Here is a 25,296-nt window from a genome sequence, read left to right on the forward strand (position 1 = left end):
TAGATAGAGTGAGGGCGATAGATTTGCAGGTGTTGTTGGATGGTGAAGGTGATCATGATGGCTTGCCTGCGTTAATACTGTACAAAAATGTTTGGGGGAGGCTAAAGTGATGATAGGTGGTTTATAGATGAGGAAGAAGAAACAAGTGAACGATGAAGTGGAGTGACATCTTACTAGCTAGGATTCACTTTCGCTCATGAAGTGCTTGGTGTGAGATATTTGTAAAGCTTACTTGTGGATGACTGCAAGGTCATCTCCAATCTTCCTGATACAATCTGTGTTGATGATATTGGATTCTAGTGGTATTGGTTTCTGGCACAGGAGTGCAGAATTTTCAGCAAGCCAAGTTACTTAGATGAAAGTGAGGTCTGCTGCTGACTATGATAGTAAGGCAAATACGTTGTGGAGGTACTTGTTCATAGATCTTGCATTGAAGAGCAGACAGTTTAGCTGCTGGGTATTTGTCCTCTTGTTGTAGTGATGTATCGAGAATATGGGACCGAACAGCTGTAGAAGGAGGAGAGAGCGCTGACAGAGTGCAGGTCACTGTCTGTAATCTAAAGCAGGACATGTGTTTGGATGTGTGGGTTGGATTATCCAGGTGTAGGAGGAGAAGAGAGAGCATGAGTGGATATGTAGAGATAAAGAGCAGGCTTGTGGGTCACGGAATCCGGGGGCAGGAGGAGGGTTTGCTTAGGGAGAATGGGTAGGAGTCAAAGAGTGGGTTGCTATGGTTGAAGGCAGAGGTAGGATACCTGGGCAGGTTTGTAGATGAGAGGACGCATGTGTAGAAGAAGGGAGGGGCCAGGGGTATAGGTAGGGGTCAACAGGTGGGCTGGTTTGCTTGTAACATGAAGTAAAGCTGAGAGGAGGGCATGTGGGTTGGACATCTCTCGTGTTAGATGGAAGAGGGTGGAGGAAGTTTGTAGGAAGCAGCAGCTGCAGAATTGCACAGTAGGTTTACTAGGGCGTATCGGAGTGTGGGATGCGACCTGGAAATTGTCACCATACGTTGTACATCACCATAAATTTCCTCTTAGCAAGTGACATTTTTGGTGTCTGCAGTTTCAGTTCAGCTCTCCTTGTGGGTGGGTTGTCCTTGGTCAATTCCCCAGAACCCAGTGACCTTTTTCCTTACCATCTGGCTGTAGACAAAGTGTGCACCATGAAGTGCTAGTTGCTTAGAGGCAGTGATAGCTGTGTCTTGTAGTGATGAGTGGATCCTTACTGGGACGTCTGGGGGAGGTGTAGCAGTGTGTCCTCGGCCCTTTCTGGGTCCTAAGAGGCAAGCACCCATAACCAGTGGCACTTTACCTGGGCAACCCAAAAGGTCTGTAAGTGGGAGGGGAAGCCCTAGTGGCAAGTTGGCTGGAAACAATGGGAGAACTACCCATAGGAACCCTAACCCTGGCATTCAGGTGACCAGGAGAAATGCATCCTTTGCTTTCCCTCCTCCATCCTCTGCTTACACTATGCCCTTCTCTGTCATTTGTTTGCACTATGCATTCCATTATCATTTGATTCCTCTATACACTCTTAAAATCCCTTCCATTCCGATTCCCTTCTCTGTCCTTTGCTTACACTATTGCCCTTAATCAATCGTTTGCTTTCTCAGTGCCCTCATCTGCCCTTTTCTTTCTCGCTGTCCCCTTCCACCTTTTGATTCCGCTGTGCCCTCTTCTAGTCTTTACTTTCAAAACATCTTCCTCTATCCATTGCCTCATCTATCTTCATGTACCCTTCTGTTCTTCTGGGATTACTACAGCAATGACTGAATCCATCCTTATTTTCCTCTGTGTCCTGTAGTGTGCTGCATTTTATCTGTGACCTTTTGCATCCATTGTACCCTCCTCCAAAAGATTATTTCCGCTATACCATAGTTTTCCTTGCATCTATGATCTCTCCTGCATCCTGTGCATTTTATGCTGCAAAATACACAGGGCTTCCTTTGTGTCTTCCTGCTTCTTTTGTTTCTTCATGTCCTGATGCATGTGTTGCTTCAGAGCCCTGCCAGCAGTCTGTGCTTCATCTAAGCACTCCTGTACTTCTTGCTTCCTCTGTGCTCTCTGTGACGCTCTAGTGTTTCGCGGGTCTCGGCCGAGACCTGAAAACACGCACACAAAATGGATCACCTTATGGCCAGGCATGGCCAGAAGGCTATAAATAAATGGACGGAGGTTGCTCGTGGCTTCCGGTCCGACTGTGTAACCAAACGAGTGTGTAGTCAGTTATTGTGTGCCTGTGCAGGTGCTTACCGGTAGGCCCCCTGTGTAGTGGCTTCCCCACTCCCCTACACTGGCGACGGAGGGCGGTGAAAACGATCCGACGATCGTGGTGACCCTGGCGGTGGTTTGCCGTCTCCCTGGTTGCGGTGACGGCAGAGGTCCGGCTCGGCATATGAGCCGTGGAGGCGGAAAGTCTGTCGGCGAGAGTTGCAGGTACTGCGGTACATTGTCGGCAGCAGACGGCGTGTGGAGAGCTGAGGGGAGACCGGAGATCGTTGGCGCCGTGCGGCGTGAGACGCGGCAGTCTCCTGCGAGTTGGGCCCCGCCGGCGGTTGGTGTTCTGCGCGCATGCGCAGTGATCGTGTGGCCTGCCCCAGCGCATAGAGTCGCACGAAGAAGCCCCGATCAAGCAGCGTGGTCGTTGCAAGTGGAAAGGATTTCCGGCGAGCAGTCGAAAGTCAACGCCAGCAGGAAGACGCCTAGTGGAAATACTAATAAAGCACTTGTACATGCAAGAGGAAAAACGAAATAAAAGGAAAAGAATACGAAATAAGGGAACAAAGTATATCGCCCCATTCTGTTAACACATGGCATGCTGAACATTTGCGGGACAGTGGCACAAAGTACAGATAAACAGGCACTCATCCAAGGCATCCATAAAGTGTGTAACAAAACCAAAAGCGGGGGCGCATCACACACCAGTTGAACACAAGATACGTCGAGTACATCTCAGGCAGCAGCAAAGATGTCAGTGAATCAGGATGGCGCAGCGGCAGGTGGGGCATAACAAGTAGCGGCCCCGGCGCCAGGAGCAGGGCAGGCAGGATTGCAGGCTGTGGCTCTAGTAGCTCAACCATCACCACACTCCCAAATTAACCCTATACCACCATTCAGTGCACTGATTGATCCAAGCACAGCGGCACCGAGATGGACAGTGTGGCTGAGTAGGCTAAACAACTACTTCACAGTGACAAGGGAAAAGGACAATGAGGTAAAAAGATCCTTGCTACTGCATTTCGGGGGTGATGAACTCTACAAATTGTTCTCGCACCTACCGAATACTGGCGCATCCACGGACTACAATGCTGCTGTTCAAGCACTAAATGCTCACTTTGAGCCGCAATTGAACCCCCATTACGAAAGATTCAAGTTCAGACAGTCCAGACAAAGGGAGGGGGAAACGATAGATGCGTATCATGCAAGGCTAAGAGAACTTATAAGCACGTGTCCGGACGATGATCAAATAAAAGAGGTCACAGCTCAGTTGATTCAAGGATGTAAGAGCAAACACCTACGGACGCTGATACTAAGACAGCCTCGCATAACGCTAGACGAGATCTTAATGTTAGCCAGGTCTCATGAATTGTCGGATGCACGAGCCACGGCGATGGAAGCTGCCATAAACCCGTCAACAAGCACTGAAGTGACCGTAAAAACGGAAAGGGTGGATGCCGTGCGGAGCGGAAACCGAGGAGGAAGAGGAAGATGGCCGACAAGAACACAGCGACGGGCGCAATGTGGATCATGCGGGTCTGAAGAGCACAATCAAGATGGCTACCCTGCACGTGGCAAAACGTGTGACAAATGCGGAGGTTTCAACCACTTTGCCAGCGTCTGCAGGGGTGGTGGAAGAGGAAACTTCAGAGGACAAGGAAGTGCAAGGAAGAAAGCACCTTCCAAAGCAGTCAGACAACTTGCCCTGGAAGAAATACGGGACACACACCCGTCGAGCGGGAACAGAACGCCATCCCGCTACCCGCAAAGACTGGATGACTCGTCGACGGAAGACGAAGAAGAATGTTACTATGTATCCTTTGTGAGTGAACTCAAAAGGAGGCGAAGGCCACAGCCAAAGTGCCAAATCCAGATCGATGGATCGACAGTCACAGGAGTCATAGATACTGGAGCCACAATCAATGTGATGGGCATTCAACACTACAAGGCACTGCGACCAAGACCGAAACTTGTACCGTCGAAAGCTCGGATCCTCACGTATGGCAGCAAGACGCCGCTACCCCTGCGAGGGAAAATGATCCTACAAGTAAAAGCCGAAGACCAGGAACTAACTACCACGTTTCATGTAATAGACAGAGAGGCAGACTTGTTGGTCGGCAGCCACACAGCTGAGGACCTTAAGCTGATTGCTTTCGCTAACGCTGTCAAAGCGCTACACACGGAAGAAATCCTTAAATTGTTCCCCACATTATTTCAAGGCTTAGGAACCATCAAGAGGCCGCCGGTCAAACTTCATATTGACAAGGCAATACAACCAACAGCATTGAGACACAGGAGAATTCCGTTTCATCTGAGGTCAGCAGTGGAAAAGGAATTGCTGGTGCTGGAAGAACAGGGAGTGATAGAAAAAGTAACGGGACCTACACCATGGGTATCGCCGATGGTAATCGCAGAGAAACCACGGCAACCTGGCAAGATTCGGATATGCATCGACATGAGGATGCACAATAAAGCGATCAAGAGAGAGCGACATCTTACGCCCACGGTGGATGACATACTAACGGACCTCAACGGAGCGCAATGGTTCTCCAAATTAGACTTAAACGCCGGATACCATCAGTTGAAGCTAGCGGAAGAGAGCCGCTATATCACGACGTTCTCGAAGCACTTGGGTCTAAGGAGGTATAAGAGACTAAACTTCGGCATAACGTCTGCAGCTGAGATCTTTCAGAACGCTATCAAAGAGATCCTGTCTGGACTGAGTGGGGTATTGAATGTCAGTGATGACATACTCATCCACGCCAAGACCAGTGAAGAACATCATAAGAGGCTAAAAGCCACGCTACGATGACTAGCTGAGTTTGGAGTCACACTGCACGAGGACAAATGTCAGTTCTTCAAACAATCCATAGAATTTTTCGGATATGTCTTCGACTCAGAAGGAGTCAAAGTAGATCCTCGGAAGTCAAATACCATCAAGGGCGCGCCAGCCCCTACCACCGCGTCAGAGGTGAGGAGCTTCATGGGTATGGCGCAATACTGTGCCCGATTCATTCCACAACTTGCCACCATAGCCGAGCCTTTGCGAAATGTAACAAAAAAGGAAACTCCCTGGAGATGGTCTCAACTAGAAGCCGAGGCGTTTAACAAGGTAAAGGCAGCGTTGTTAGACAGCACCACGATGGCCTATTTTGATACCGCACGGCAGACAGAAATATTGGTGGATGCCAGTCCGGTAGGTCTGGGAGCACTGTTGACACAGGAATCGGAGCCTGGAGTGTGGGTTCCCCTGGCATTTGCAAGCAAGGCCCTCACAGTGACGGAGGCATGATACTCGCAGATTGAGAGAGAAGCGTTGGCCGTAAAGTGGGCCTGTTATCATTTCCATCTCTACATCACTGGACAGCCGTTCAGAATGTTCACGGACCATCAGCCATTGATTCCTTTGTTCAAAGGTACGGCTCCCCACCCGCCACCGAGGATCGAAAGATGGGCCATTCAGGTCCAACATTACCAGATGGATCTAGTCTATAGACCTGGAGCGAAGAATCCAGCGGATTTTCTGTCTCGGCACCCACTGGTGGAAACGGGTGAGACTCAAGACCAGGAGTTACTGACCGAAGAATTTGTAGATATGGTGTCCCAACTGTCATGTCCGCGAGCAATTTCAGCAGAAGATATTGTAGCCCAGTATGACAATGATGCTTTTGTGACAAGAGTAAGGACAGCGATGGACACTGGATCTTGGGAAAATTTCCTACGCAATGTAAGTGACTGGAGTGAGGCAGATCGAACTCGCCTGTCTCAGTTCTGGAGGGTGCACAATGAACTTAGTAGGGCAAGCAACGGTCTCATCCTCCGGGGGTCGCGCATAGTGATTCCAAATACACTCCAAGATCAAGCCACCAGCCTAGCTCATGAAGGCCACCAAGGCACAAGAAGGATGAAGGCTAGAATGAGGGAAAAGGTATGGTTTCCTGACATGGATGAGAAAGTAGACCATGTCGTGAGGAACTGTCGAGCGTGCCAATTGACCAGTTTGCCGGATACCCCTGCACCCATCATCACGGAAGAACAGTCTCCAGCACCCTGGGCATGGCTTAGTTTGGACTTTGGGAGTTTTCCTGATGGACGGGTAACCGTAGTGTTAGTGGACAGTTACACTAAATACCCGGTAGTTGAGGTGGCTCCTTCCACCAGCATCATAAATGTCCAGCCGATCCTCAGCAAGGTATTCGCGATGTTTGGTATCCCCCAGGTGGTCAAGACGGACAATGGCCCACCATTTCAAGGAAACGAGTTTAAGGAATTCATGCAAAAACTTGGGATAAAACATCGTCGAATCACTCCCCAATGGCCCCAAGCAAATGGGGAAGCGGAAAGATTTATGAGAACTGTTAATAAAACCCGAAGGATAGCAATGGTAGAAGGGGCTGATCCAGAGACCGCACTACAACTGTTTCTGAGGGAATACAGAAGTACTCCTCACAGTACCACCCAGAGATCCCCGTGGTCACTGATGTTTGCAGGGCCCGACATGATTTACTACCTACAGCAGAGAACTGGAAGCCTGAACCATATACACCCGCCACAACTCAAGAGAGACGGAGAAAGACGAATGAGCGAGCAAGTAAGAAGAGGAGAGTAAAGAACAAGAAATTAGTCCCCGGAGACACAGTGCTGGTATGAACACGCAGACCGGGGGAAAAGTTTCGCACTCCCTATGAGGTGGAGCCCTGGACAGTCAAGACAACACAAGGGATTGCCATAACCGCACAAAAGAGTGGGGAAGAAATTACCAGGAACATATCATGGTTCAAACGGATTCCTACCACACCTGAAGAACCAACAAAATGGGATGAGCCCCTCTCTGTATCTGTCGATCAATCTGGCAGTGTTGAAGACTCGGCTGAGAATGGTGAGCGTGTCAACACTTCTCCCGTGTCAGTTAGGAGAGACTGTGATCATGTGCCCCCAAGGGGGCGAAGCTTTCACAACCTCAGACCAAACCCTAGACCAAGCCGGAGATTGGCTGATTTTGCTTGTTGACTTAACAGAACAATTTCAACAAAAGAAGAAAAACAAACACCAAGGTGGGAAGGGATGTGACGCTCTAGTGTTTCGCGGGTCTCGGCCGAGACCCGGAAACACGCACACAAAATGTATCACCTTCTGGCCAGGCGTGGCCAGAAGGCTATAAATAAATGGACGGAGGTTGCTCATGGCTTCCGGTCCGACTGTGTAACCAAACGAGTGTGTAGTCAGTTATTGTGTGCCTGTGCAGGTGCTTACCGGTAGGCCCCCTGTGTAGTGGCTTCTCCACTCCCCTACACTCTCTAGTAGCCTGAGCTTACTGGGCGTTCTCCCAAAGCCCATGCTTCCTCTGTGCCCTCCTGAATCCTGTGCTTCTACCAAGTCCTCCTGCATCCTGTTTGCTCCAGGCTTTGCTACATGCTTCAACCCCTCTGTGCCCTCCTCTCCTTCCACTAATCTCTCAGTACCCGTTACTACTTCTGAGCCATCCAGTGTGCTGGGCTTCCCATAGCTCTCCTAGCTGCCAGGCTGCCTCTGTGCTCTCTTGTTGTCCATGCTGCATACTGCATAGCTATTGATCAGCCCCTTTTAGTCACGGCCCGTAAAACCATACAGCCCTCCACCACTGATCCCTCCCTTGCTTTTCGGTCATGAGTTCAGTGCTTTTGTGATGCGGATTGCTCCCCGCACAATGCTCTGCCCACGCTTTTTACAATGCAATCCATCAATGACTGAGTTGCGTTTTAGATTGTCACCCCTCGCAACAAAGCAACATCCACCCCCCCTGCTGGCAGAAGACCCCTGCTGCTCCACACAAATGAGAGATGACAAGGACCACAAACTACACGCATGGGCACCATCTCACAACGCTCGTGAGGCAATGAAGCACTGCAAAACCAAATAAAAAAGATGTTTCCACAGATGAGAACCTACAAGTGTTTTCCTTTGAGCCCGTTTCCCTCGAAATCAAGGACCCTCGCGTGATGGCTCGGATGGAGACATACAGCAGTGGGTGTTGCAGTGATGCACCCAGGAAGCCGTGAGCACCGACCTGCCCATTCAGTTTGTCCCACACACACTAAGTGCAACGGTCCTGTGTGGACAGTGAAAAAGGTGCTGTTCTATCTTTCACTGCCACCTCTACTCCCATTTAGTGGCCTCCTTGATCTGGCAGTGTTTTATTTGGACAGCAAGGCTTGAGCCCCTCGGATGAGTACGGGAAAGCATTTCTTGTTATACGCATTAAAAAGCACAATTATCCCCTGCAGCTACCAAGAGCCCTGTAATGACGGAGACGCGTGTTTTTAACTGAGTAAACTGAAAACGTCAGATCACAGAGTGTAATATTCATGGCATGAAGTAGTGCCCGCTTTACCGCAGCAGAGAGCACTCTGGTAGTGCCTACCAGTCGCGCCTACTCCAGTTCTGCTCGGTCGTCTTTGACTTATGACAGATTTGAATGTGACGTCATCCAGCTAAACTGAGCGAGGTGCACATATCTGCAGACCAAAAGAGGAATAATCTTAAAATGCATATACGGAATCTGACGAATACACTGCTTCCTCCCATGTGTAAATGCGACCAGGCGGTTGCGCTCGCCTGCCTGTTTCACAGTACTACGGGGACGGGACACCGTGTAGGTGTATTTCTCACACATGGAATGTCTGTGAGAGGTTGCGTCAAGGACCTAAGTTACAACGGGGGCGTTTAACAAGAAACTATACACTTAAAACGAATCTCCTCAAACAGACCCACATGCATCACTGTTGATCACCCTCATATGTTCCCAATAACGTTATTTTGAAGTGTGCATCGCCATTGTAACACTGTGGAAAAGGCATTTAACAAACATGGACACTAAAATGATGCTTCCAATTCCTTACACATCGCCGCCCTCCCTCCCTCCTTCAGACTGTGTCGCTCCTCTTTACCGCATGCCGCCTCTTCCCTCCCATGACTCTTTTTTACAAGTGGTTTCTGAACATAAATAAACAGGGAAAGAATAGCCCCGGGTCAGCTGATGCGGCTGATGGACAGACAGATCGGCGTGGATTACAAGAGCACCGAGGTACAAGAGGGGTCATTTTAATGAGATGGTGGTGGGGGGTGGGAAGGCGCTTTAAAAACAAGACATTGGAAGAGAAAGTGAAAAAACAAACGGTGCTAGTAAAATTGTAAACTGCTGGAAAAGTAAAACTTTCAGATGGGTTGTCGACCTCCAGCTAACGTGATTACTTACCCTAAACAAGCACAAAACCACCGTTGCGGGCGGGGGCGAAACCAGGAAGTCAGGCATCCTTGCCCGTGACATGGGCGGGGCCTGTGACGCAACCGGAAGAGGCCGGTCTTTCTCGTTGATGCGGGGCTCCCATGAGGGAGGGAGAGCCCCGCAGTAGCGGTGGAAATCAAGAGAAGTCCCGGGTCTCGGGAGGGGGCCCGGGTGAAAGTAGAGAGGCTGGGTGTTTTTGGCATCGCATTGCCCAGCAGCCCGGTGAGTGGGGCACTCCAGTGCACTGACACGTCTTGGGCGTGGAAAGTGAAAGTGCTTTCAAGGGCTTGCAAAGGGGACAGGAGATGCGCACGGCAGCCTGCGCGTGCCCCAGTCCGGCCTGCAGCGTGCGCGTGCCAATCTCCTGTCCCCCTTTAAGCCCTTGAAAGCATAGCCGCCGACTATAGGTCTCGCTGCGACAGGGCTTTGCCCTGCGTCGCAGGTGCGAGACCTAAAAAGTGGTGACCCTAATACAGAATAATACTTATAGACTGGTGTCAAAGAGACAGGAGCAAGCTACTAGGTAAAAGGTCACCTGTTAGGAATCGTTATTGTCGTGTGGATGGGACAACTGTGTGCAATTGGGGTATACATGACAGGACTAGCCTAAAGGACATGACAGGACTGTGGTGCAGAAGGCTACTGAGAGGTCGAGGAAGATGCCGGTTTCCCCACTGTCCATGACAGTCCAGATGTCGTCTGTTGCTGCCAAGAGGGCGGTTTCTGTGCTGTGGTTGCTGTTCCGACAGAGGGATGTAAAGTTTTAGGAGTCAGGAGAGTTGCCTGCTGATCTCTTTCTCCATGACTTTGGATGGGATTGGTAGGAGGGAGATGGGTGTGTAGTTGCTGAGTTCTTCTGTATGTGCAGAGAAATTTTCAGGAGAGTTGTGACCTTTACGTGTTCCCAGGTATCTGGGAAGGTTCTGCCAAGAATCGAGGTGTTAATGATGGTGGTCAGGTTGGCGCTGATCAGTGTTTTTCCCAGGTTGACGATGTGGTGAGGGCAGAGGTCAGAGGGGACCACTGAATGAATGATCTTCATAATTACAGCAGTGTCTTCTGTGGTGAGGGGCTCCACTTCATTAGTTGATGGGCGTTCTTGGTGGTAGTGGGCAGTTGCCGATGAGGTCTTCTGCTGTGAGTTGAGGTGTGAAATTACGGTAGATCTTGAGTATTTTGTTATGGAAGAAGTCAGAGAGGCTGTTGCAGTGGTCCTGCGAGAGGGTGATGGTGTTGGTGTTAGCCAACAGGTTGGCCAATTTCAACGTTGAAAAGTTCTTTGCTAGAGTTGGTGCAGGATTCCATTCTCAGTGTGAGGGTTGCTTTTCTAGCTTCTTTGAACTGGGCATGATACATCTGAGTGCTGATTTGTAGGTGTCTCTTGAGGTGCTGTCTCGACTGGTTCTCCATCTTCTCTCTAGTTGCTAATAGTGACGGTTGGAGTTTCTTAAATCTTCTGTTTACCAGCCAGCTTAAGCGTTAGTTCTTGCTTGCCTAATTTTCCTCAGGGGAGCCAGTGTGTTGGCGCAGTATGAGATCCAGCTATTGAATTAGTTATTTTGTTTTTCTTTAAACCTTTATTTTTCAGTTTTAAAGACAGCAGTATGGACAACAGTATATATGGCAGGTCATGGTGGAAAGGATCATCGTTCTAATAATGCTCGGGAGGGCTTTCTCCATTCTCAATGTTGCCAGTCAACACACCAAACAGGGATTGTGAACACCCAAGCATTGCTGTGGATAGGCCCCCCCCAACCTGGATTCATGACATCATCCACACTTACAGTCATGTCATCGCTGTCAGCAGACTCAGAGTCTTCACACAGGTCTAAAAAGGTGTTGCACACATCCCTCCATACCCGGATGTCATCCTTCAGTTTATCATCATGCCGACTCAGCTTCATGTGCACCTCTTCAGCCAGTGCCCGTTCCTGTACATCCCTATGCCACTGTTCAACTACAGGGGCATGCTGGCCCATCCACGTGATGGCCGCTCTGCACCTGGCCAGAACTAGTGCCAATTGCAGGAATTTGTAGATCATCTTATGACCCTTCAGTCTCTTAACATAGCGTAGCAAACAGTGTAATGGTGTATGGTCAATTCGCAAGCGCGTGGCCTGGTGGAGGCCTGTGACCACCTGTATCCTGAAGTCCTGCACCATCAGGCATCTCCATGCCATGTGCATGAAGTCTGCCCCACTGGAGTTGCAGCACAGGCAACTGTCTGGTCGAGTGGGGGATAGTCGGTGAGTCTCTTGGGAGTCATATATGTCCTATGAAGGAAATTGTAGTGCACAAGCTTAAAGCGGGCATGGCAAGACACTGCGTGTGTGAGTTTGCAGATACTCGTCCATGCAGTGTCATCCAACGGAGAGTCCAGGTCCGACTTCCATGCAGCACGCACCCTGGGCGGGGGACCAGGTGTGTCCTCTCATCGCCCTATATACATTTGTGATCAGATGTCTACCCGCACCTTAGGACAATAAGGTGTCCAGCATACTTGTGGACTGGGGTGCAGTGGGGAATGAGGGCCTGGTCAGTTTGGACATCTCTGCCAGTCCTGCGTGATGGAGGAAATGTCCCGGTCCGAGCATATAGTCTTCACAGACTTGTTCAAATATGATGAAAAACTCACCAGGATACATGTCCCCCAACAGTGCACACCCACAGTCCCTCCAGGCCTGAAAGGACATATTGTCCATCATCTGCCGAACTAGCACCAGTATCTAGAGAGGGAGTTCTTGATGAAAAGAGGCTGGCCTCAGAACCACTTCTACATAGTATTGCCATATGTGTTGATCTGGCGAACGACATAGGGGAGGTCCCTAGCTTCTCCTGCCCCCTCCATTAATGCCATGGCAAGGGGGTCTATAGCCACTGATCCTGCCAGTAGACGATTCTCACAATTGTCCCCCTCGTCCAGCCACTGGGCCACATGTTATAGATGTGAGGTGTAATAGTACAGATCAAGCCTTGGCACCTCCAAACCCCCTTCCTTGTACCGTTGGGTCAACGAGGTCAGGGCAACTTTAGCGCGCCAGCCCACCCACAATAATGATGTAAGTACAGAATTCAGCTGTTTAAAGACTTTCTGGGGTATGGGGCAGAGCGAGTTCTGCATCATATACAGGCATCGCTGCAACACCACAATTTTGGACACAGCCATAGTACCCATTAGTGATAGCGGCAATGTGTTCCAGAAGGCCACTGATTTCCGTAGGGCATTGACAACCTTATCCATATTAAGGCGTAGCTGATGTGTCTCAAATGTCAAAAGCGTGCCAGTTCCCAACGCAGGACCAGGCTCAAATGGTGATCTAATAGCATAGGGCCCAGTGCTGCCATGCCAATGGAATGAGCAAGGACTTATTACAGTGGAGGCGGAGAGCAGACAAGACCCCAAACTCATCTAAGAGTTGCAACAGTATGGGCAGCGCTACGTGTGCAGTGGCAATATAGAAAAGCGCATCGTCCGCATAGAGCAATATGATGTGGCGATCGACACCCAGCCGTATGCTCCAGTCCCACAAAACACAACATGCGCAGATCACCAGGTGTTCTATTGCTAACGCGAACAGGTGGGGCAATAGGGGACAGCCCCCTCTACATCACCCACACCTCCGAGCAGGTTTGCCCTGCATGCACTCTTGCGCTGGGATCAGTGTAGAGCAGCTGGACCCACCCCCGCTATTTTGGGCCTAGACCCATTGGTCTTAGCACTTCAAGAAGGTAACCCAAGTCTACTGTGTCAAAGGCCTTTTCTAGGTCAATGGAGACCAGCAAATGTAAATGTAAATGTAAATGTATATGTCAAGTTATTTGTAGAGCGCACTGCCACCAAGTGGTTTCCTGGCGCTATTACTCATACCGCTGTGAAACCCTTCCTGGCTTTCCCTGTGAAGTGTACACTCCCAGGGTGAAGCCAGGCATCCTAGCGCTGTTGGGGCCGGTGTGGAGATTAAGCAAGCTATTGCCCAGAGTTGCAGCGTGGAGCCTATGATTAAAATAGGCACTGAGGCGAGAATTGTCAGGTCAGAGGAAATTGAGCTCAAGACCCGCCGAGGCGGGAATTGAACCCTGGTCCCGGGCCAGAACTCTGCATCAGGGTCTGCCGCTCTAACCATTGAGCCACACTCCTCCAGCACCAGCTCTTTGTCCAGGTGCTCCACTTCATGTAGGACATAGGCAAGACATCTGAGATTCATACCGGTGTTCCTGCCCGAATGAACCCACACTGATCTTTGTGTACCAGCTGAGTCATATGGGGTGCCAGGCAGTTAGCAAGTAACTTGCATAGTATTTTCACATCTGCGTTAATCATGGTGAGTGGCCTATATGCGGCTGGGTCAGACTCAACATCACCTGGTTTAAGGAACATGCAGATATCTCCCTCCCTCATTGATGGGGACAGGACTCCACTCTTGTGCACCTCCAAGAGGACCTCCAGTAGACCCTGTATAACCGTTGTTGAGAACTCCTGATAGAACTCAGGTGGAAAGCCATCACTGTGCGGTGCCTTGGCTCGTGAGAACATACTCAGTGCCGTGCATATTTCCTACAGTCCAACTGGGGCATCGAGGGACTTCGTAGCCAGCGACGCAAGCCGTGGGAGGTCCAGGCCCTACAGGAACTGTAGATAGCGGTCTAAGATTATAGCGGGATGTGTGGCATACACTCGTCTCAAGTGCTGCTAAAAGAAGCCCACTATCCCAGCCCTAGTGGCAACACTGGTGCATTCCACCGATATCAAGTGTGTAGTTAGAGGCGGCTGGTGCTCCCTACGGAGTATCCAAGCCATCAGCCGACCTGTCTTATCTCCCTCTCTATGCAGCCTCTGCCTGTATTGCTTAAGTGAATATTTGTCCAGTCGATCCAAATATCTGTTATACGCCACCCCACTGCCTGCTCTCTGCAGTGGGCATCCGGGTGCGACAGCTCCCCAGCCTGCAGTGTGGCCTGCGCCACCTCCTCCCTGCCAAACTCCTCCTGGAGCTGTCTACGCACTCCGCAAGTTAAACCCATACACTGACCCCACAAGACTGCTTTCAATACCCCCCATTCAATGGCCCTACTAGACGCGGTACACCAGTTGACCAACATGTAATCCGACATTGCCTGCTAGAGCACCTCCTTCCTGGCCAGGTCCTCCGGGATGTCAGCTGACATCGTCCAGGATCAAGCCTTCTGCTCCTTGTCAATCCACTGCAAGGAACAGCTTACAGGGGAGTGGTTCGACAGGAAGCATGTCAAGTGGGTCACCTGAATGTCTTCCAGCTGCAGGAATCCCGCCACCAGTATCCTGTCCAGTCTACTATATGTATTGTGCGTGTCGGAGTAATCGGTATATACCCACTGCGATGGGTGGCTCATCAGCCAAATAACCACAAACCTCAAGTTTCGCATCACTTCACTAAGCGCAGTGGTCATTAAATGTTTGGTACCAGTCCTAGGGGGCACCCTCTTCAGGTCAGGTTCTAGAATGCAATTAAAGTTACTCAGCCACAGAGGTGGCATGTCCACATCGTGCAGTAGCAGGTCTTGTACGTTTTGAAAAAACGCTGTGTCATCATTATTCGGGGCAGAGGTGTTCAAGATTGTCAAGTGGCGTCTGTCCAGGGTCCCCCGCAACAGTACAAATTGACCACCCACATCAGCCGCCATTATACTTGTGGGAGAACGGAACACTGGGCACTACCCAGATTAGTGTGTCCCTGGCGTATGTTGAGTAGGAGGAGTGGAATACCTTCCCTCTCCATTTCTTTGCAAGGCTTATAGCACCTGCGTCATCTAAGTGTGTTTCCTGCAAGAAGACTATGGAGATGTTAAACCCCTTTATAAGATGAGTACCTTATAACTCTTAGTGTATGTACCTAACCCTCTGAAGTTCCATATCAAGAGTCTACGGTCAGCCCTTGTCATAATGTGTGCCGTATTGTAGTTGCCTTCCAACTCCCTGCGTTCCGTATAGTAGTTGCCTTCCAACTCCCTGCGTCCTGTATAGTAGTTGTCTTCCAACTCCCTGCGTGCCGTATAGTAGTTGCCTTCCAACTCCCTGCCATGCAGTGGTACCCACTAACTGCTAACAACTGTAAAACAAAAATGTGCAATGCACAATAAACTCTTCCCCCATGGACAAACATAGTAAATCAATAATTTAACTTATTTACTTACTAAACTTATTTGTATTGGCATTTCTTATATCATAGTTCAGCACACAAACAGTGAATAAATCCACTGGCAGCTCCATCTTCGGAGTCAACATGGTCTTACAGGATACATCACCCCAAGAGGGCTCCGCTCAGTGGTTTGCATGTTTATCGCCGTATTGCAGTCCAATAATCAGGCAGGTGATATCTTCAGGATCTAAGTGTACAATGAACTTATTTACTTACTGTCCTAAGATACTGATATTACAAGCTTAGGCCTGAGACAGTAAAGGTATCCATTAGGTTGCAGACACTGGGCCTGATTCATATAGCTAAATTTACACATGTAGATTTTCTCGTATAAAGCACTACTGCACCAAATTTTAAACCTACATTGTTTTGCTATTCACTATTCTATTTACATACATATACATTTGGTAATGCTTATGCTAAATGTTGTTGTTATCAGTATTATCATTATTATTATTGTAATTAGTATTATAATTAGTATTACACCTTCATGCAGTTGAAACAGCTGTTTCAAAGCATGCAGTTAGATAGTATATACCTTTTGAAGTTTTTGTGGCAAATCACACGTGGGATGCAAGGAGTTCAGTGCAGACAGACAATTGGAAATTTAGTTGCCTGGGTACAACTTCTTGTGTTCCTTTGTGACTCTGAGTAGGTGAAGCTCGTCTCCTGTGTGTGGTGGTAGAGTTCCACAGTGCTGGTGACCTCGCTGAGAAGCAGCGGCCTCCTCCTCTAAGTCAGCTGAATCTCTGGACTTTCCAGTGGGCTGTGTTGGAAGAACTGCTTACTCTTGGCAGTAATCGGTGTAAGGGCTGGAGTTTGGATGGTTCATTTTCCTGGGGGTCCGCTGTGCGATGCTAAGAAATCTGAATTTTGAGCGGTCCTTACCCATTGTCACTATGTTTTTTATTGCATGAGACACTCTCAGGGCCTCAGTACAATCTTGGCGGACAGGGTTACTCCATCACAAATGTGCCGGATATCCCATGGGCCAAATTACAATTCTATTATATCCTATGGAACTTGTGATTTGGCGGACAGGCTATCCGTCATGTTTGTTACGGAGTATCCCTTCCACCAAGATCGTAATCAGACCCTCAGTCACTTAAAACTTTATTTACAAATACAGTGGGGAAAACTCATATTAAAGTCAAACTCAGATCCCATACTATAAGTTTAAATTATAACTTCCCTGTCCCAACACTCATTGTCCACCACTGGGCCACAAGACCTAGCCCCTGTCCAAGCTGGCTAGGAGGAAGGCAAAAATGGGCATATCAAACAAAACCTCTGATCATTACCACCATTACCCAAAGTGAAAAACTTGACAACACGCCCCTTCAGTACTTCCCCTTGCATTTCACCCTCAGGCATTCTAGGAACCAAAAGACAACCTGGAGACCCTTCGATATCAGTTTATTCTTTACTGTTTGTAACTCTAGCCTTGTGAGAAGTGGAATGGAACTTAAGTGTGGAAGTATATGCACCTTGGCTCTCAACATACTTCAGTAGTTGTCTTTCGATCCACCATGAGTAACGATGTCCTCTTACCCAGGTTTAATAATTCCCCAGCACCCAGCCCTGTACCCAAGGGCCCCCATGTAAACGACCTGGTGGTCCTATTGTTCACAATCTGATTGCCTGTACTTATACAGCCAGCTCTGCACAATGAATTTCAAAGCCTCCTGAGATGCGTATAGCAGCCAAAAGAAGAATTCAGGGGCAATGGCCTCCATTTCAGGTCACACTACCCAAGTTTTGTCACAAGGTGAGTGCAAGAACCAACTGCAGACTATTCAAAATGGTTCTTTCAGTCGGCTTGCACTCAAGTTTCCCCTCTGTGCTTCCAAAGTAGATCCTTGTTGGTTCAATGTGCCCATTCCCTTCATGCTGTGCATGATTCCTCCTTATATTATGTCCTACACCCTTTCCAATGAAGATATTTTGGACTCTATCCACAGGTTTATTATTGCTGTAAGTCTTTTTAGCATGTACATTATTGCCTTCTTGCCTTGTGACAGGCCTCACTCTGTTTCCCCCTCCTGAGATTCCTGAAGGATTGTGATCAAAGCAGATAAAATGGCCCTTCATGTATAATGGAAGGTGTCTCAGGTTGCACCACACCTTCTCTTACATTTACACATTCTTTTTCCAATAGTCTACCGTTTCAACCTTCTTTCTGGACACTGAGTACGTTTTTTCACTTCTGGGGATTTTTCCACAACTATTCTTGAACTGCTCACAATGCCAGCTGGAGAAATAATTTCATTTTATGTTCTCAAACCATTTGACAGCTGAATGTATGACTGGAGAAACAGCTATTTAATCAAACGGCTAAGTATTACAATTTTAAATCAGTACGTGTTCCAACTGACAATCTTACTTTGCACTGCTGAATGCCTTCCCTACTATTCTTGAGACCCCAGTAGAACACACATGAAGGCACTTTCTAATATTGCTATCCTGCTACTAACTATGTCTAGTATTGCCAAGGGATCACTCAAGCAGACCTGTCAGTCAGCCTAATCTTGCTTTGCTAACAGGTAACATTGATGAAGGATCTGTCTAATTGTCACCAAAGGCTAGCAATGCAGTGGCCCTAACACTGACAGCCTTCTGTGACATGGATGAAACTGGGGCCCTTACACTGACAACCTTCTGTGACATTTCTGAAACTGGGACCCTAACACTCACAACCTTATGTGACATTGCTGAAACTTGGGCCTAACACTGACAACCTTCTGTGGCATTACTGAAACTTGGGCCTAACACTGACAACCTTCTGTGACATTACTGAAACTTGGGCCTAACACTGACAACCTTCTGTGGCATTACTGAAACTTGGGCCTAACACTGACAACCTTCTGTGGCATTACTGAAACTTGGGCCTAACACTGACAACCTTCTGTGACATTACTGAAACTTGGGCCTAACACTGACAACCTTCTGTGGCATTACTGAAACTTGGGCCTAACACTGACAACCTTCTGTGGCATTACTGAAACTTGGGCCTAACAATGACAACTTTCCATGACATTGCTGAAACTGGGGCCCTTACACTGACAGCCTTCTGTGACATTGCTAAAACTGGGGCCCTTATCCTTAAAGCGTTCCATGACATTGCTGAATCTGGGGGTTTTACATTGTCTACCTTCTGTGAAAATGCTCATGTGCTGTTCAGATACTGCTGCAGTCTTCCTAACCCTGCTTTTCTGACATTGCCTATCTTTTCTTGTTTGTTTTCAGTTAAAGGATGCAGTCCATGGCTCAGTGAAGGGGACCTTCACCAGGAGAGAAATACCTAAAGAAATCGTTGTCGAAGGGACCCAAGACCCCGCCCGGACCACCTTGGTGCGCCGGACCTCACAAATCCCGGAGTCGAGTGCTTAAAAGAGTGACCCACTGCAGCAATTCCTCAGAACCAGACAGACAAAACCGCAAACAGATTTCTAGGGCAGAGAGTCCTTTCTGGCAGAGAAAACACTATGATGCAGGAGTTCTCGGTTTGCAAACCCTTGCTCACATTGAATCCAGCAGGAGGGCTAGCTCTGCGGTCTACACTCAATCGCTGTTGTATTTGATACATTCGCTTGGACTGGTAAAGTAGCCAGGATTGAAGTGCCTTAGCAGAGCTGAGCTTGACCAGAATCATGTACTGGGGATGCTGGTGCCTTCGAAGAGCAGTTTTGGGGGTTCATATTTTTGGTATAGAAAGGGATGCTGTGGCTTAAGTAGCTGATCTTATTGCTGTACAATGGTTCTGCCTTTTCCACAGGAAGGCTGAAAATGTACTTTCTATCTCCATTTGACAAAACAGTTATTCTGTGGTGCAGTGTTGACTGCCACAGACTAAGGCAGCTTGGCTTCACTGTGCCAGGAGAAACAGGGCTCCTTACCCACGAAAAAGAATCTGTCCCTACAGATTAGGGAATACTGTTGTGCAATGGTCCCACCCATTCGCTGAGGGATCTGGTGGGCCCACCACATGACCCAATGAAAGGGGCACAGGGCCGACACAGGGAGGCAGTCATAGAGTGAAACAAAGACAGAATCAGAGGCTCACGGATGGATTTAGAATGGGTGGTAACAGAAAATACTCCAATTTTTGGATGGAATGCAAAACAATCATGAAATTGGAAGAAGTTCCATTACCAGGCAACTCTAAATTCATGTCCATATGAATAATTACATATGTGGCAGCATTATGGGAAACAGAAAGACTTTACGGGTTGGGGTGTACTTATTTTTATATCTTTAACTATGTAAATATTTATCTATATCACCCAATTACAAAATAAAACTCAATATAAACCTGTTGAATTGAATTTCCATTATTCAGAGACACAATAACACAATCACATCTACAGAGTGTTATAAAGTGTATATTCAATGTATAGCTAGTGTTGTCGTGAACGTTTAACAGATACGCTTGTATATCCCTATGGCTGTAATGTATGGACCACAAAAAAATTGTTTTTCTAGTGGAGCAAACACAGTATAATGATGGACTTGGTAAGCTAACTGCTTGATGATCAGAGGGTGCTTACACCCCGTGATATCAGCCACAGGTTTGATCATACCACGGACATTCTAGTTTCAAATTAAGGACTTAGTCAGCTGTTCTTCAGTGTGCTGGACCAGTATCAGAAGAGGATCAACAGGAAGTCTGGGGAACCTAGGGGCGGGATAGTATGCGTGTGGTCACCGACCAAAGCTGCAAACAACAAAATCTGAGTTTATCTGAAAATCTTGAGAGGCTGGAAAATCATTCTTGACAAAATAACTTAAGAATGTAGAACTTCCACATGGTGCTAAGGGCTCAAATCTTAATGACCTTGTGATCAATCTCCTCAGGGATGGAATTCTTAATGGCAATCCTGGTCTCCATCTGGGGAAAGAAACCCAAAGAATCTATAGGGACACCTTCAGACTCAAAATCTGTTGACATATACAGCTTAAGAACAGATTCTGGGACTAGCTTCAAGAGCCAATATGCTGCAGGGCAGAGATTTCACATGCACTGTTAGGTCAGACATATGGAGAGCTACAGAACAACAGCCGAAGGAGATGGGTCAGCAGATGAGAATACTGCAGAAGCTTGGAGCAAAGCTGGGGTTAAGGTTTCCTGCTATGCTGAAATGTATGTTGAAAAATGAGATACATAGCATCAGGGAGGTATAGCAAGCAGATGAGCTGCTTAAAAATATCCAGAGCTGAGTTTAGAATGGAGTGGGGCATAGAGCATTTTCCCAATAAAATCAGGAGGCATATCAACAAGAGATTTGTCTCTGCTTTTTTGCTTTAAAAGCCAAAAAAGCAGAGATACAATTATCTCCCTATCAAAAACAGGGTGCTAACATGCAAAATCGCATGTTAGCACCCTTTTTCTCTATGCTTCCCTTTGCATCTCTAATGAGATGCAAAGGGGGCATTCCAGAGCAAAATAATAGGAGAAATGACACTAAGCGACATTTCTCCTATTATCAAGCTTCACCCTAACCCTCTTAGAGATTAAAAAAGCAGCGCTAACCACGGTTAACGCTGCTTTTTAAAGTCTTCTAATTTTCAGACTAAGGCATACCTGTAATGGGAGGTGGATTATTTGACTGCAACCACAGTCACTATCACCAACGTTATCACAGTTTTTCATTGAATATCACTGGAAATCCAGCGTTATTCAATGTAAAACGGCGATATTCCTGCTATCCCTGTTTTTTTTTATCGCTACGGCGCTCAGTGTAGATAATACTGCACTACCATGGCGATTATCGCCAGGGATAGCCGGCGATATATTTTTTAACGCTAACAGCGGTCAGCGATAATTTTCGCTGCCGCTTGTTAATATGCCCCCAAGTTGTAAGACAGTGGTCTGTCAATAGATAGACATAACAAATAGTCCGGAGAGTTGCCATCTCTTTTTTCTTTCTCTGTGTTCATCTGGGGAGAGGCTATGCAATATTAAATTGTCATCCCCAGGGCAGAGATACAAAAAGATATAAACTTTAGGCAACGTGAGTTTGGGAGGGTTCCCAGAGGAAGGCCACTTGGTGGGGAGCATGGTGGAATAAAAACAAAACAGTTTACCTCATTTACAATCAGATTGGCTTTGAGGATAGCTACATTACACTGAACGGGGGAAAGAGGGAGAAGTAGAGGCAGCACAATAAAACGTTGATGGGGATAAGTTAAAAAACGTAAACAATTAACATGGAAAGCCAATTACCTTCACATGAAAAAGCAAATGATAAGTCAGTACTTATAAGATAGTGAGGCCCAGCTCTTGATACTACAAAAGACACATCTGACTTCATTAGCATGTATGGCACTCCTCAGTAAATTAAGTTGTTTGCATAAAGTAGCAAGCACAGACCGATCCATGTGCTCAAAAAGGGTAGAGTTTGTAATAAAGTAAAACACTTCTTTAAACCTCTGAGTACAAAACAGATGCATCATGCTGATGGATAAAAAATTACCTAGCTATCGCGCCAATAATTTTCAATTCTATTAAGGACACGGAGGCGAGGATTATGCTTCTCTTTCTCTTTAATGCTACACACAGCAGCCAATGAAATTAGTATTATGCAACAAAAAACTAAATTTCCTATGATGCCAAACAGTACATCACATCCTGTAATAGTCCATAAGAGCCAGACAATACCGGATATCCTCCTCTTTCTTTGCTTCGAACAGTAAGTCCATAAATAACTTAAGTCCAAAAGAAAACATCCTCCAATGTGGAAGAACAGCCAACTGGAAGGAAACTCTTCAACTTCAAGAGTATTTAGTCCATCTTCTTCTCAGAACCTGGAAGAATGAGAAATAAAGCCCGTAACTTCTGCTCAAACAGACCACAGAAACATGGGTGGGCAAATTTATTACAATACATGTAATATAGGGATAATCCTCGCCTCCGTGTCCTTAATAGAATTGAAAATTCTTGGCGCGATAGCTAGCTAATTTTGTATTCTATTACAGGACCAGAGGCTTCGTATTATGCTAGTTTAACGCTGCCGAAATACCACAGAGGAAATATCACCCACCGGCTTGTAATAAAACTGTTTGAAAGTAGATTCTGAAGACCAATCAGCAGAATTAGAGGCCATGGCACCACGAACAGAATGCGCCCCAAAAACCTGGGTATCAACACCCGCCTCATGCATCACATATTTCAGCCATCTGGCTATAGCAGCCACAGTAACAGGTTTGAATGGCTTCTGCAAAGCCAGCAACAATTGCGTTACCCACGGAGGCCGAGTAGACCTCGTACATTCTTCATAGGCCTTAAGGCATTGCACCACACACAACTTAGCATTACTTGGAAAGGCATGATAATCAACACTTCTGGACATTGTCCTAGTCCTGGCAGTAATATTGAACAAAACTCCCTCTGGAGTAAATACTCTACCTGTAATGTCCAAGGCCTTGACATCTGATGACCGTCTACATGCCGCAAGACATAACAGCATAGCTAATTTGGCTGACAGTTGTTTCCTTGTTAACAAATCATTTTGGGGCAAACTGTTGAACAGGAAGAGAACTAAAGAGACATCCCATAATGAAGTATATTTGGGTCTGGGCGGATTTGCTACCCTAATACCTTTTAGAAGTTGGCAAACAAGCGGATGCATACCTACCGGTTTACCCTCAATTTGAGAGAGACCCGCCGAGATCGCGGGAAGGAAATTATTAACGGACCTGTACGCTAAGCCTTCCGAAGCTTTTAGGGAAAGGAAATTCACAATGCAGGGTAATCCTGCCCCCACGGGATCCACATGTTGTTCCACGCACCAACGTACCCAGCTTTTCCAGGCTGAAGTGTATCTCTTTCTGGTGGAAGGAGCCCAAGCTTGATCGATAAAGGCTGAAGCTTGCTCCGAAAATTCTGGCATTTGCCAACGCTGCCGGAAAGTCTCCAGGCCATCAGGGACAGACGCCCCGACATTATCATTGGGTGCGTCTCTCCATGAGGGCCCTGGAGTATCGTAGAGAATTCTGGAATCCTCCTGGGGAGGTGGCAGCACACCTCCAGAAGGCTCGGAAACCAAGGCTGCGATTTCCAGAGGGGAGTCACCAATATGACCTCCGCCTTCTGTCTCACTATCTGTGAATACGTTCGAGGGATCAAAATGAATGGGGGAAAGGCGTAATTCAGGGCCTGAGACCAGTCCTGAGTGAATACATCCAGAGCCAACGGATCCGGTCTCCAACTGAAAAACTGAGACATCTGCCGATTCTATCTGGAAGCAAAAAGATCAATCTGGCATGTCCCCCAGATCCTTTGTAACCAAAGAACTACCTGCGGCTGTAGTTGCCAATTGCTGTAGTCCTTGAGATGGCGTGAGTACCAATCTGCCACCACATTCGACTGACCCGGAATGTATTCGGCTATCACCGATATCTGATGACTTAGGCAATAGTGCCAGAAGTCCTTCGCTATTTCTACTAACATGGAGGATCTTGTGCTTCCCATTTTGTTGATGTAGCGAACTGCTGAGATGTTGTCCATCCTTAGCAGGATGCAACATGACACTTTCTTGGGGGACAGAGTCTTGATCGCGAATGAGCCGGCAAGCAGCTCTAGGCAATTTATATGGAGATCTAGTTCTTGAAGGGACCACCTTCCTCCCGTGGAAATATTTCCGCAATGCGCCCCTCAGCCCCAATGGCTGGGGTCGGACTCTATGACAACTCCTGGAAAGGAACCGAAGATGGCTCGACCGTTCCAAGCTTCCACGTGGCTTAGCCACCACTGAAGCTTCTGACGGACCTCCGAGGACAGAGGAACCAGGTCCATGTACGATAGACCCTTCTGTAGGTGTTGAATCTTCAATCTCTGAAGGGCCCGATAATGAAGGGGCCCCGGGAATATCGCCTGAATGGTTAACGCCAGGAGACCCACTATCCTGGCAATCGCCCTCAGTGAGACTGTTTGTCTGGCCAACAGGGCACGTAGTTCTTTCTGTATGTCGCGCAATTGCGAGCGAGGAATGCTCAGCTGAGCCGCGTGAGAGTCTATAACAAAACCCAGAAAATCTATCCTTTGTGCTGGGCACAGATTGGACTTGCTTTCGTTGACCACAAACCCGAGATTTTGCAGCGTAGCAATGGTCATGCGCAGATGTCGCACCGCCATTTCCTGCGTCTGTGCCATGATCAGTATATCGTCTAAATACACTATCATGCGAAGCCCTTGCTCCCTGAGGTAAGCCACCACCGGTTTCAACACCTTGGTGAAACACCATGGAGCTGATGAAAGACCGAAAGGAAGGACCAAATATTCGTACCATCGGTCTCTCCACTGGAATTGTAGGAACCTCCGATGTGGAGGAAAAATCGGCACAGATACATAGGCATCCTTCAGATCCAGACAGACCATCCAGTCCCCTGGTTTCAGAAGATCCGCCAAGAGATGGATACCCTCCCTCTTGAAATGTTTGTAAACCATGTAGCAACCTGTAACCTCCACCTTTCTTCTGCACCAGAAAAATATTGCTGCAGAAACCGTGTGAGCCCTCGTCGCAGCACGCTATCGCTGTTTCTGCAGAAATTCTTCTATTTCTGAATATATGAAAACGCATTCTGTTTGGGAAAAAGACAGCTGCCGGGGACGACTGTTCTGAGCGGGGAGCTGAAAGAA

At 47.7% G+C, this 25,296-nt stretch overlaps 1 protein-coding gene across 2 annotated transcripts in view; it reads left to right on the forward strand.

Annotated features, from left to right (window-relative positions):
* Nucleotides 1-19,968, forward strand: part of LOC144799931 (chloride channel protein ClC-Kb-like) — a 238,100-nt gene extending 218,132 nt beyond the window's left edge. For both annotated transcript variants that reach the window (XM_078671560.1, XM_078671561.1), the window contains one exon: nt 18,906-19,968. In XM_078671560.1, the coding sequence (XP_078527686.1) occupies nt 18,906-19,049 (144 nt within the window). In that variant the 3' untranslated portion in view covers nt 19,050-19,968. The remainder of the gene's footprint in view (nt 1-18,905) is intronic.
* Nucleotides 19,969-25,296: the final 5,328 nt, after the last annotated feature.

The sequence above is a fragment of the Lissotriton helveticus genome, chromosome 12, assembly GCF_964261635.1.
Source record: "Lissotriton helveticus chromosome 12, aLisHel1.1, whole genome shotgun sequence".
In the NCBI taxonomy this organism is placed as follows: domain Eukaryota; kingdom Metazoa; phylum Chordata; class Amphibia; order Caudata; family Salamandridae; genus Lissotriton; species Lissotriton helveticus.